The 13,612-nt window shown below is 45.5% G+C and overlaps 1 protein-coding gene across 1 annotated transcript in view; it reads right to left on the minus strand.

The window, feature by feature from the left end:
- The window catches only part of cpz (carboxypeptidase Z), a 64,411-nt gene that overhangs the window by 33,100 nt on the left and 17,699 nt on the right, over positions 1-13,612 (minus strand). Inside the window, exons 2-3 of the mRNA XM_038792141.1 lie at positions 5,790-5,819; positions 3,463-3,837 (exon numbers count right to left, since the gene is read on the minus strand). Coding sequence (XP_038648069.1) covers positions 3,463-3,837; positions 5,790-5,819 — 405 coding nt within the window. The remainder of the gene's footprint in view (positions 1-3,462; positions 3,838-5,789; positions 5,820-13,612) is intronic.

Here is a 13,612-nt window from a genome sequence, read left to right on the forward strand (position 1 = left end):
ATCGGCTGCTTCATTATCTGAGGAGTCGCAAATGGTGCTGAACATTGTGCAGACATCTGCGAACATCCCCACTTCTGACCTATGAGGGAGGGAGGTCATTGATAAAGTAGCTGAAGATGGTTGGGCCTAGGACACTGCCCTGATGAACTGCTGCAGTGATGCCCTGGAGCGGAGATGATTGACCTCCAACAACCACAACCATCTTCCTTTGTGCAGCGTATGACTCCAGCCAATGGACAGTTTCCCCCTGATTCCCATTGACTCCAGGGCTCCTTGCTGCCATACTCGGTCAAATGCTGCCTTGAAGTCAAGGGCAGTCACTCTCACCTCACCTCTGACATTCAACTCTTTTGTCCATGATTGAGCCAAGGCTCTAATGAGGTCAGGAGCTGAATGGCCCTGGTGGAACCCAAACTGAGTGTCCGTGAACAGGTTATTGCTGAATAAGTGTTGCTTGATAGTACTGTTGATGACTCTTTGCATCACTTTGCTGATGATGGAGAGTAGATTGATGGGGAGGCAATTGGCTGGATTGGATTTGTCCTGTTTTGTGTGTACAGGACACACCTGGGCAACTTTCCACATGCCGGGTATATGCCAGTGTTGTAGTTGTCCTGGAACAGCTTGACTAGAAGTGTGTCAAGTCTTCAGTACTATTGCTGGGATATTGGCAGGGCCCATAGCCTTTGCAGTATCCAGGGCCTTCGGCCATTTATTGACATCATGTGCAGTGAATCGTATTGGCTGAAGACTGACATCTGTGATGCTGGGGACTTCTGCAGGAGACAAGATGGATTATCCACTTCTGGCTGAAGATTTTTATGAATGCTTCAGCCTTTGATTTTGCTCATATATGTGCTGGGTTACTCCATCATTGAGGGTGGGGATATTTGTGGAGTCTCTTCCTCCAATGAGTTGTTTAATTGTCCACCACCATTCCGGCTGGATATGGCAGGTCTGCAGAGCTCAGGTCTGATGCGTTCATTGTGGAATCACTTAGTTCTGTCTATTACTTGCTGCTTATATACTGTTTGGCATGTAAGTAGTCCTGTGTTGTAGCTTCACCAGGTCGACACCTTATTTTTAGGTATGTCCTGTGTTGACCCTAGCATGTTCCCCTGCACTCTTCATTGGACCGGGGTTGACCGCCTGCCTTGGTGGTAATGGTAGAGTGGGGGATATGCCGGGCCATGAGGTTGCAGATTGTGGTTGCGTACAATTTTGCTGCTGTTGATGGCCCACAGCGCCTCATGGATGCCCAGTCTTGAGTTGCTAGATCTGTTCAAAGTCTATCCTATTTAGCACAGTGGTAATGCCACACAACACGATGGAGAGCATCCTCAATGTGAAGACGGCACTTTGTCTCCACAAGGACTGTGTGGTGGTCACTTCTGCCGATGCTGTAATGGACAGATGCATCTGCAGCACGCAGGCTGGTGAGGACAAGATCAAGTATGTTTTTCCCTCTTGTTGTTTCCCTCACCACCTGCTGCAGTCCCAGTCTAGCAGCTATGTCCTTTAGAACCCTGCCAGCTAGGTCTGTGGTGGCACGGCCGAGCCACTCTTGCTGATGGATGTTAAGTCCCCCACCCAGATTATATTCTGCGCCCTTGCACCCTCAGTGCTCCCTCCAGGTGGAGTACTGATTCATCAGCTGATGCTGGATGGTACATGGTAATCAGCCGGTGGTTTCCTTGCCCATTTTAACCTGAAGCCATGAGACTTCATGGGGGCCAGAGTCGATGTTGAGGACTCCCAGGGCAACTCCCTCCCCACTATACACCACTGTGCCACCACCTCTGCTGGGTCTGTCTTGCGGGTGAGATAGGACATACCCAGGAATGTTGATAGTGGTGTCTAGGACATGGTCTGTAAGGTATGATTCTGTCAGTCTGACTATGTCAGGCTGTTGACTAGTCTGTGAGACAGCTCTCCCAACTTTGGCACATGCCCCCAGATGTTAGTAAGGAGGACATTGCAGGATTGACTGGGTTGTCGTTTCCGGTTTCTGGGTTGATGTCAGGTGGTGGTCCATCCAATACAACTGAGTGGCTTATTAGGCCATTTCAAAGGGCACTTAAGAGTCAATCACATTTCTGTGTGAGCCACATACGGGCCAGACCAGGAGAGGATGGCATCCACAAAATTCCTTCCCAAAAGGGCATCAGTGAACGTACTGGGTTTTTATTAGACTTTTAGTTCCAGATATTTTATTGAGTTTAAGTTCCTCCACCTGGTGGGATTCGAACCCGGGTCCTCAGACCATTACCCTGGGTATCTGGATTTATGTTCCAGTGACAATACGACTTCGCCCCTGCCACGCCTGTTATTAGCAACAATAACATTTGCAATGCAACAACCCACTGGCTGACCAATTAAGCCACTTTATTGTCCAATTATGTGCCACCTTTCTATCCTCTGGGCATTTTGCCCACATTGAGAAGGTCCACCACCAGATGGGGCAACCACCAGGTAAATCCTGAGGGCCCTCCAGCAGGGCCCTGGAGGGGGAATGCTCTCCTACATGGCCAACAGAAGGGTCTTCCCAGTGAAATTGGCGTCCACTAAGGAAATACAACAGTCAATGCACAACAAGGACACAGCACCCTCTACCCCACTCCCATATCCCGCACAACCACAATGCCCAGGGATTGTATTCCCGGCTTTGGCTTGCACCCCAAAATCCACTTACTCTTTTGAGGATGCCTCGCCGTTGAGGAGCCTGCATCCAGGAACTGGAGTCTTAGCACTGGCCCTGCTGAGTTTTAATGAGTTGCCAGCCCTCTAATTGGGTCTGCAGCTCAAGGGGGTGGGCTGCCACTCTCTATTAAACGGCATCCCCAGCAGCCGCTGATTAACAGAGTTTCAGGTTGGTTCCTCTTTTTAGGCCTGCCGGTGGGATTTCACCATGCATGGAATAATTCAGCCCAGTCTGTCAGACTGATGGTGTGTGGAATATCCCATTCACTAAATACTTCCAGCTTGAGACACTGGATAATCGGGCAGACCAGGAATGCTGGCTATTTCTGTTCCTCTCTCTGGCCCATTGGTTCAGAGATTGCCCCCACATCTTCCCACTCACCTAGATGAGATCTGCTAAATCAGGACGAGAGGGATTAAATATGGATTCGTTCTCTTCTTTTATCATTTTAACCTAATCCAATCTTCACTAAAGAGTAAAAATGAGCAGCGTGTAAGCTGGACATCCAATGCGATTCTGTCAGTACCACGTTAGATTCCAATTATCCTGATCAGGTTCCAACACTACAGGGCAGTTACCATTGACTCTTTGGGTGATGGAAGTTTTATCTGGTTTCAACTTTGCAAAGTATTGTGTTGAGAACAGAATCTCTCTCGGAATGATAGGAAGAACACTTTCAGTTAATTATAGCTTCTTACTGAAAATATACAGACTAGGTTTCACAGTGTGATGTCCAGTCTCAAACAAAGTTAGCTACCTACCTCTGTATTTTCCTGTTGGGTCATAACAACCCTCCTCTTCACTGACGAAAAAACGATCGCAGTCCATGAAATATGGCCACGCCATTTGAATCAGTTCAAATGAATGCTTACAGTCTCTTTTCAGTGCCTCACAAGCATACCGACAAGGCTTCAGAACCATATTGTTTTCACAACGTGGAGCAATGATGGAACAGCCCAGCAACTTGAGATCAGTGTTACATTCTCCATTCAACAGGTTGTCCAGGACGCTGATAAGAACATACTCAGCACTTATCTCAGCTTCTTCTCTCGATATTTGACCAATCAAGTTAGGGAACATAATCTTTGAGTAAGACATACCAGAACAGTAACTTAGATAGTTATTCAAACACTGTGCTGTAGAAACATAAAATAGAACAAGTTAGTGAAATTGATTGCCATGCTCTGGGAAAAGTTATGAGAACGGATTGATCAGATCCTTTTTTTAAAAAGTGCGCACATTAGGGATGAGTACAGGTCACAAAAAACAGAAAGGAAAACAAATTTAACTTTGTTTGCTTTTATCAGATACTGCCAGGTCTAAGGTTTGCCGGGAATGGGGAATTCCAAGCAACACGAGTCACTATGTCATTGTGGACAGCTTTATCTAGCGTCAGCTATGAGCGCTATTGCCTCACTATTGACCACAAAATCAGAGCCATTATTTCCACTTTTTTAGTGTTTGCAGCAGGAGTGTCTGCATTGCTGAAAAGAACAACCAGCTTGGCTTATATCTTACATCATGGTGACATCATGCACAACCATTGCAGTGATATTTTTACAATGCAATATGATGTTTGGCTACAATCCACATCATAACAGTCTGCTTTAATACAACAAAATGTATTGTGTATCTTCAAATCAAGTACTTTGTACCATAATTTAATTAAATTGTGTGAACTTGGGAGTTGAAAGAACATTTTTGAATGTTCCCATTGATAAAGTAATAAATAACATTTTTAACAAGCAACTTGTGGTTTGATTTTGAATGGTTTCTTTGAATTGATCAAGCTAAGTATTGAGGGTCTGCTGCATTAATTCTGGTGTGTTCCGACAAAGGATAAATTCTCTTCTCTGCAGCCACTTGACTGAGTGGTGGGACTGTTGGCGTTTTAATACAGCTGGAGAATCCAGGCTGTGGGCAAGAGGCTCAGTATATAATTATTATTTAATATTTCATTACTTTATTTCCAAGTCTGGAAAATAAGAGTGAAATTGATCGAAAATATTTCAACTGCGTTGTCATGCCAATTGAAATCAAACTAATTTCTCAGTTTATGAATTAAACCAGCACAAAACTAGGTGAGAACACGTGTGAGAGTTATAAGTATCGAGAAATAGTGACAGGCTGGGGCTTATTTTTCTAGAAAAAAGAAGGCTAAGGAACGATCTGTTGTAGGTTTTTAAGATAATGGATGGGCTTGACAGGGTAGATATGGAGACAATGTTCCCACTTGTGGTGGCAACCCGGCCAGAGGTTATATATACACAAGACAAATCCAATAGGGAATTCTGGAGAGGCGTCTTTACTCAAAGAGCAGTAAGGATGTGGAACGTCTATCAGAAGGATTAGATGAATCGTATGGATACATTTAAGGGTATGAGAGAAAAGTACATGGGAGAAAGGAATAGAAGGGTATATTTAAATGATTTGATATGAAATGAAAATGAAATGAAAATCGCTTATTGTCACGAGTAGGCTTCAATGAAGTTACTGTGAAAAGCCCCTAGTCGCCACATTCCGGCGCCTGTCCGGGGAGGCTGGTACGGGATATAGAGGATTGGTAGTGAGTTTGTGTAAAGTAAAAACATTAGCATATGCCAGTTAGGGTGAATTGGGCATTGATGTAGACTTGGAGAGAAATTTCCTAGGTAACCAGTGGCACTATGGAGACTCACCTCAATTTCCCAGGGCCAGGCAGTACAGCTCCTGTGATGACCTCGCTGCACGGCCTGTCCGTGAGGAATCGAGGTGTATCTGCCCAGGGCTGCGAGAACATGAATGAATTTCTCTCCCCCAGTGTGCAAAATATTACAAGGTAATGAAAAACATCAGTATGGAAATAAAATAACTGGCCAGCATTCCCGATGTGAATGGATGAATAATTTATTTTTACGCACCCCACTTTATACAATGATAATCATATTGCTTAATGAGATGACAATTAAGAAACTTCAATCGCCAGTATTTGTACATAAACTGACACTTCTGCCGAGCATTTGAGTGAATTTGGCTTAATTATTGTCTTGCATAATCATCCAAAATTGTTGACAGAGGTACAGGGAAACTAAAAGAAATTCATCCTTACCTGGCTCTGCAGCTTCAACCTGACATCGCCCTGAAAGAAAAAAGATATGGTAGTCAGTGAAAAAGAACAATACCAGTGCCAGAAATGGACAAGGGCCATTTGAGGTCAATGGGAATACAAATTGAGAGAGGTATAGAACAGAAGGCTGAAACAATCTGATCAGTTTTTTACTGTCACCTGAAGTCAAAGCAGACATTTGAAACAGATTTTAGTGCGTTGTCGCTACTTGTAAGACACATGCTGGTTTCACACAAGGATCTCCATTGGAATGGCCAAAGCTGGCAGATTAAATGCTCCCTAGAGATTGACGAAGGGGTTAAGGCTTTTGGGGGTTATGTAGGAAAGTACAGCAAAGGCCACAATCAGATCAGCCATAATCTTATTGAATGGTGGAGCAGGCTTGAGTGGCAGAATGGCTTACCCCTGCTGTAATTACTTACGATCTGATGGACTCAATTCTGCACAGACATGCTTCGTGCATGCATGATATCCTGCTGAGCAATGTCTAAATGCCAGTAACACTTTAGTTAAGGATCAAACGTCCTCTCAATTCTTTACTGACAAAGGGAGTTTAAATTTCCACCAGGTGGGTCTGGTTAAATTTGTTCCCTAAATTAATTGTATGCTGTTATCTCGTTCCTGTGAGCATGCGGCCGATTGGATATTGTGTTAAGGATTGTATCTTTCCAAATAGGGAGATGCATCTTCTTGCGAGTACCAATGATATTGCACAGGGCTGCTCGAAGCGAATGCTGGTGGGTCTACTGATTGTATCAGGTTTATATTTCACATGTCCTTTTTTTAAATCTTTTTTGCCCCACTTTCTTTCCTATTCCTTACATATCCTTTCATTTATTTTCCTTGCCCCATCCTTTTTTAACCACGTCAGCCAGCTGTTTTCATGCCCTTTTGTTCTGTTCATGCCTTCTTGAGATGATCTTCCTGCAGCCTCCATAAGTTTTCACCACTTTCCGACTTTTTAAAAAACCTGTCTGCAGATCGCTCAAACTGCTAACTCCTCTCTGTGACAGCCTCAGCATTTCTGCATATATTTTGAACTATTTTCCTCCCTCATGTTATTGAGTTTTATTAAGAAGCTCCTTTACCCTTCAGTTCCCAGTTATGATCTGCGCTCAAAACATAAGCCTGTTTTTTCTTTTTACAGGTGCTGATGGAGCTGTTGTGTAATTCTAACACGTTCGGAAATGGTTCTATCTCTGTGCTCCCTGTTAGCAGGTTCAGCAGCATTAGCTGAATATTGATCTGCCGTGTAAATTGCCAGAGCGTAGTTTGAGTTTCAGTTAACAGCCGACCTGCATGGCATTATGGGATTGTAACCTTCTGATTTAGTCATTGTTCAGTTATGGTGGTCACTGGGGGCTGTTCATATTAATCATTATAACCAGGCTGCACGGTACGGAGCGACAGACATGAAGAGCTAGTCAGCGAACAAAAAATGAAATATGATGATCTTGAACCTAAGATTCTTTTACAGATCCACTGGGGTGCAGAGATTCCATTACAATAACCTAAGGTACAATCTGATATGAAGTTTGTCAGGAAAAGACACAATGATTACCTCAGAGACTCGGAAGGTCTTACTTCTAAAAAAACCCAAATGGATGCAGGTAAGAACATAGGAAATAGGCGCAGGAGTAGACCGCATGACCCCTTGAGCCTGCCCTACCGTTCAATACAATCATGGCTGATCACCTGCTCCACTTTACTGCGCACTCCCCAGATCCTCTGTTTTGTAAATAAGACTATATTGGTGACACCCTCCCTCCCCCCCTCCCCTCCCATGACAGTATTTGTCAAAGGCATGCACATGTGTGACTTTAATTACGAACAGTGATAAAACTTTTTGACATTTAGAAAGAACCTTTCTGTATAAAATTGGCAAGCGGCCAAAGAAAGCAGTCTGACATTATTTTCATCTGTCCTAAGCTTTGTTTGCACTAGTTTTCAGAGTGATTCTGCTCGCTTTCCCTCTGTAACAATTTCTGCTAATGTAATTTCTACTTTGTTCGGTGGGTTATTGTAACTGTGATTCTCTTTTACCAATTCTGTGTCTTGTGGTTTTTGAAGGAAAAAGGAAACGCAGGGAATTATTTTTCTTATATTTTACACGCCAAGTGCCCCTCCTTTCATCCAAATAATATGTTTAAAAAATACTCTGTGGCGTGGGAGAATCGTGGGAGGGCCTCCCGACAATTTTTAGGCCCACCTGGCGCCCCCAACGATTCTCCCCCCGCCCCGCTCGGAAAAATCACCGCTCGCCGTTTTTCACGGCGAACGGCGATTCTCCGAGCCCGATGGGCCGAGCGGCCAGCCCTTCATGCCCGTTTCACCATGGCAGCAACCACACCTGGTCGCTGCATTCGTGAAACGGGCACCGGATGCCCGTTTGGGGCACCTGGGGGCCGATTTGGACGGGAGCACCGCGACTGTGCTCGGGAGGGGACAGGCCCGTGATCGGTGCCCACCGATCGTCGGGCCAGCGTCCAAAACGGACGCACTCTTTCCCCTCCGCCACCCCGCAAGATCAAGCCGCCATGTCTTTCCGGGCGGCGGTGGAGAATGACGGAACCGCGCATGCGCGGGTTCGTGCCGTCTGCGCGATGAAGTCATCCGCGCATGCGCGGATTGGAACCGGCAACCCGCGCATGCGCGGATGACTTCACATTCTCGGCGCGACAAGGTCGCGGCCGGGAAAGACGGAGGCCCGCTCCTAGCCCCCCGGGTGAGGGTGAATTAGGTGCGGGGAGCGGGCTCCGAGGCCGTCGTGAACCTCGGCCGAGTTTACGACACCCTTCACGAATTCGACCCCCTGCGGAGAATTCCGCCCTCCAACTTTGTCACAAATATTCATTGTCGGGCCTGATTAACCCAAAATACTAACCATTTTAGCATTTTATGTCTTCCTTTGTCACATCGTGGACTGTTTTAATAACATTGGCAATGCGATAACGATAGCGAGGCCTGGAAAGTGCAATGTGGTATCAGCCGGTGACGTACTCAAGCCAGGAAAAGCATTAACTGAACTCACATTATAGACTTAGAAGCAACTGATTACTGTCACCTCGAAGATATATGGCTGGTTGTAAAAATGGCTCAGGTTATTTCCAAAACCACAAGAAGGTTTGAAGAAACAGATTATTGATTTGTTGTTCCAAGTCTGAGATGTTTTTAATCAGGTGTGACAGTGCTTAGTAGATCAATTGATTAAGAAATCGTGCCAGATAAAATAACGCAGCTAAGCTTTCCTTGAAAGAGGCAAACCAACTCCTTGTGACTTACTTTAATCTTCAGTATTAACAATCACCATTCAATTAATTTTTCAGAAAACATGAACTAATCGTTCAGCATTAATCCATGTCCACATTTCATAACCTTCGTTTGGGATTTAAAATGCACCAGCATGAAACACAATAAATTATCTATTGCATGTAGCACTGAAAACCAATCCACTCCTCAAAATGCTAATTCAAAGCGACTAATTCAAATGATCTGATCATTCAGGTTTTAGTATTAAATTTGTTCCATTGAAGTTATTTGATAATTCATAATTTTTGGTGCAAAATGGACTTTGAATCATTGGGAGTGGGTTTTCGTAACAGTGAATTAATTTACTTGTCTAGCACCATATGTTTTATGTTACTGGTAGATTAGGATTGCTGTTCTGCGTTTGTGACTAGCAGAAAAGAACTGTTGTGAAAAACTCAATATACTATGACCAAATCATGTGCTCTTAGATCCCAACCCAAGGTGTTGACCAAGTGATAAAGCAATGTGTTCAGTTGCAGTTTAATACACAGACACCGGGGAACTAATCCCTTCACAGTAGGGGAGCCGGCAGCTGGCCAAGCTCCAGCTTACTGCGGCAATGGACTTTGCCATGGCTCTTTAACTCAGCACCCATTTCCCAGTGTTGCAGCCAGTCACAGAGTGCAGGCACGATGACCCGCTCCAGTCAATGAAAGGATTTCTATTTAAAGGGACCTCAGGTCGTAGGGGTGGCCATGCAAGGATAGGCACCTGACTACTGCAGGGGGTGAGGCCTTGGAGATCGGCAAGTTGGCAGAGTCCATGGACATTGACAATAGGGAAATGGGGCACACCCACATACCTGGTGACAGGATTAGATATCATACTGCAATTTAGTACATAACAGTCTCTCATGTTGAATTGTTATCACCATTGTCACAACACCCTGGGCTAGTGTGCGGTCAATTCCAGCCCCACTCGACCCAGAGTCGCAACACAGATGAAATTGCACTTTATTTTAAAATGGCCGAGGTCTTTGGTTGAGCCCAATAAACTACAATCACCAGGTTTGTAACTTTAAAACACATGTAAATGTTTATTGGGTACAGCATATGACAGAAAAATGTAGCGGGCTATCTACTACCCCTTTCCCAGCCTCCCTTCCTAACTTGCCCCACTCTCTACCTTCATGCACACACAGACAAACAATACAGAGGGAAAAGGATTGTGGAAAGGGGAAAAAAAGTATTAATAAAAATAAAAGAATAATGATCTCTGATGCACTGGGATGATTTCCAGTCAATGTCTTTCTGAACACTTTTGTTTGGTACTTCTTCCTTCTAGGCTTGAGATGGTTTTCTCTGGCAATGTTGTCTACCTTCTCTGGAGACTCAGCATCATTTCAGGTTTACAGCAAAGGGTGTGCCAGGCACTCATTGCTTTCAGAACAATAGAACAGTTCTTTCACTTCAGCAAGCAGGAGAGAGACAGGCCGGGATGCCCCTTTTTGCCGGCACCCGGTGTTTCCCGACGGCGTGGGGCTGCCCCACAATGGGAAATCCCATTGACCGGCCAGCTTAACGGAGCATTCCGCCGGCGTGGTGAGGCAGAAATGTGGTGCGGCGGGGCGGAGCTTCCCACCCACTGTTCCTTTCACTTCCAATGTCTAAACACTTCTGCTAAGTTCTCTCAGAAAGCATCACGCAGGAACCAATCACTGAATGTTGTCAGGCAGAACAACATCCCTGGCCAACCCACTATTTCCAGTTAATTAATCAAACAAAGTTCCTCCAAATTTGGTTCCTAAGATCCACTTGGCCCTGAGGAGTCTGGTTTCTCCTCTCTAAAAGTAAAACCTGGGAATATAATGTCCTGGCAAGCGGCCTGTTTCAACAGTCTTCTGCTTAAAGACAAATCCTGATTATGGGTCCACAGACAAAAATAATAAAAAGAAAATAATTGGGAGCAAAGGAAATACACAGACAATACTCATACCATTTAATGAAATGTCAAGATTTGCTGATTTTAGAGTTTGAAGCCTTTTCCATTTCAAAAGAACAAAGAAAATGACAGCACAGGAACAGGCCCTTCGGCCCTCCCAGCCAGCGCCGATCCAGATCCTTTATCTAAATCTGTCGCCTATTTTCCAAGAATCTACTTCCCTCTGTTCCCTGCCCGTTCATATATCTGTGCAGATGCATCTTAAATGATGCTATTATGCCCGCCTCTACCACCTCCGCTGGCAAAGCGTTCCAGGCACCCACCACCCTCTGCGTAAAAAACCTCCCATGCACATCTCCCTTAAACTTTCCCCCTCTCACCTTGAAATCGTGACCCCTTGTAGTTGACACCCCCACTCTTGGAAAAAGCTTGTTGCTATCCACCCTGTTCATACCTCTCATAATTTTGTCAACCTCAATCAGGTCCCCTCTCAACCTGCGTCTTTCCAACGAAAACAATCCTAATCTAATTAACCTTTCTTCATAGCCAGCACCCTCCATACCAGGCAACATCCTAAATCTAAATATCTTTCATCTCCCACCGGTCCTCCAAGCCTGATGGCAAAACTGGGCTGGGAGGAGGCCAAGGTGTCCTCAGAAGAGTGTGTGCACTCTGAGGGGAGCTTTGTCACATGACTGGTGCACCCACACCTTGGTGTGGTGTCCAATAGAGATGTTTACGTTGTCGTGTGAGGAGGGGTGCATCACATGTGAGCAGGACCGGATCCAATGGACAGGGATAGAAGTGGAGAGTCCCTGTTGGAGGGCACAGAGCACAACTAGCTATGTTCAGCTGGACACAGGTGCTGTGCCTCAGGTCAACAATTCTACAAGGTCAACAATTCCATAGCAGCAAGAACGTGTGTGAGGATCTGTCAGCATTTACAGAGGTGCATCCTGTGAATGTGATTGGAGGAATCTGTCTCTACCATGAATTCCATGATGTCCCAGGCATTTGTTTCATGGAAAGTGTGGCCATCTGCATGTTGAATGAGATGTGGCAGGGAACCGACTGGTCCAGGCAAATAGCCATAACACTCAGTCTGCCATTTTGAACCTCATCTTGGCCATTCAACACCTCACTGAAGTGCAGCAGAGCTAGTAGCACAACTATCAGCAAACTAGGGCGATGTTGGACACTTACCATACTTCCTCTCTCTCCCTCAGCAGCCACGGTGCCTGTTTCACAACTTTTAAAAGCACAAGTCAACCTCGCCACAGGGAATTCTCTCCAGTGGAGGCGGAGAATCGCAGAGGCCCCGGAGAATACCAGGTCAGGCCAGCTAATGATATTCCAACAGCATTTAATGTACGTGTGGAGTGGAACGCATTGACGCCGCTGTCGAGGCACTTGGGAATTGTGATTTGACATGAAATCGGCATCAAAACTGATTCTCCGCCCAATTGTGTTTTCTGATTTCGGCGTTGGCCGATGGAGAATCCTGCCCATATGTCTGGTGATGTGCAACGGCATACCCAAGTAAAATGATGTCCCGCACAGGGCATTTACCTCATGGAAACCAACACGACCCCCACACAGAAAAATCCTGTGGCGATCGGTGAGACGTGAGGGGACAGGACCGTGAGATCTTGAAGTCCCTAGCTTCGGACCGCATGTAGGCGGTGGAATTTGATTCAGTTGTCTCGCTCTTCGAATAGGAACAGGAGAGGGTTTCAACAGCTTTCTTCATGACTGAGCAGCCATCTTTAAGATCCACTTAAAGGAGGATTATCTTATCTTCCTTCAGAATGTTGGAGAGTATGATGTCGAGGGTGGAGTGGAAGCCTTCTTTGGACTCATCACTCGCATCAGCATTTCGAGTTAGGGCTTGGGCACTCACGGCCGTTGCCTGATGATTCTTGGCAAGTTGCAGATGGAAGGATGTGAAACACTCATTGAGGCCGACAGGGAACTCTGAGAGTCGACTGACGAGTTTATTCTTGATGGCGATTCCATGCATCCTGGGCTGATCCTTGAGTTTTCCTCTTCAGAAGAAGGTGCAACCACCGGCACCTTCCCTCAGCTTCCCTTCACCTGCTCTTCAGGTGTCTTGCAGGACAGCGACATCAATGTTAAAGTGCCTGAGTTCACAGGCAACAAGAGCAGTTCTCCATTCAAGTCGAATGAGGGTTCGTACATTCTAGGTTCCAAAATTAACTTTGATTTTCTGATTGAAGGTAGATGAGCTTGCTGGGTGCAGTTTTCCAGCCAAGTTGGAGACAGAATGGACTAGTTTTAGGGTTACTTTTCTAACCCTTTCCCGATGGGGGGGTGAGCAGAGTGGAAGAAACTATTGCCTACAAGACCAAGACTGGTTATGTGAGAATGACCCCACCATTCAAAACCTCACCAGCGAGAAGAGAAAAGCTTTCCGCACTTGGTAAAATGACACAACCAACAAGACAAAGAGGAGAGCTCATCAATCAGCAAAGGCGGAGGTACAAAGAAGCACTAGGGAAATCAAGAACCAATGGTAACCTGAGAAAGCTAAGGACTGTAAAACCTTGCTGACAAGCACGACACTCGTGGCCTCTTCATTACCACCAAGGCAAAAT

This window comes from Scyliorhinus canicula, chromosome 3 (genome assembly GCF_902713615.1).
Source record: "Scyliorhinus canicula chromosome 3, sScyCan1.1, whole genome shotgun sequence".
NCBI classification, from domain to species: Eukaryota; Metazoa; Chordata; class Chondrichthyes; order Carcharhiniformes; family Scyliorhinidae; genus Scyliorhinus; species Scyliorhinus canicula.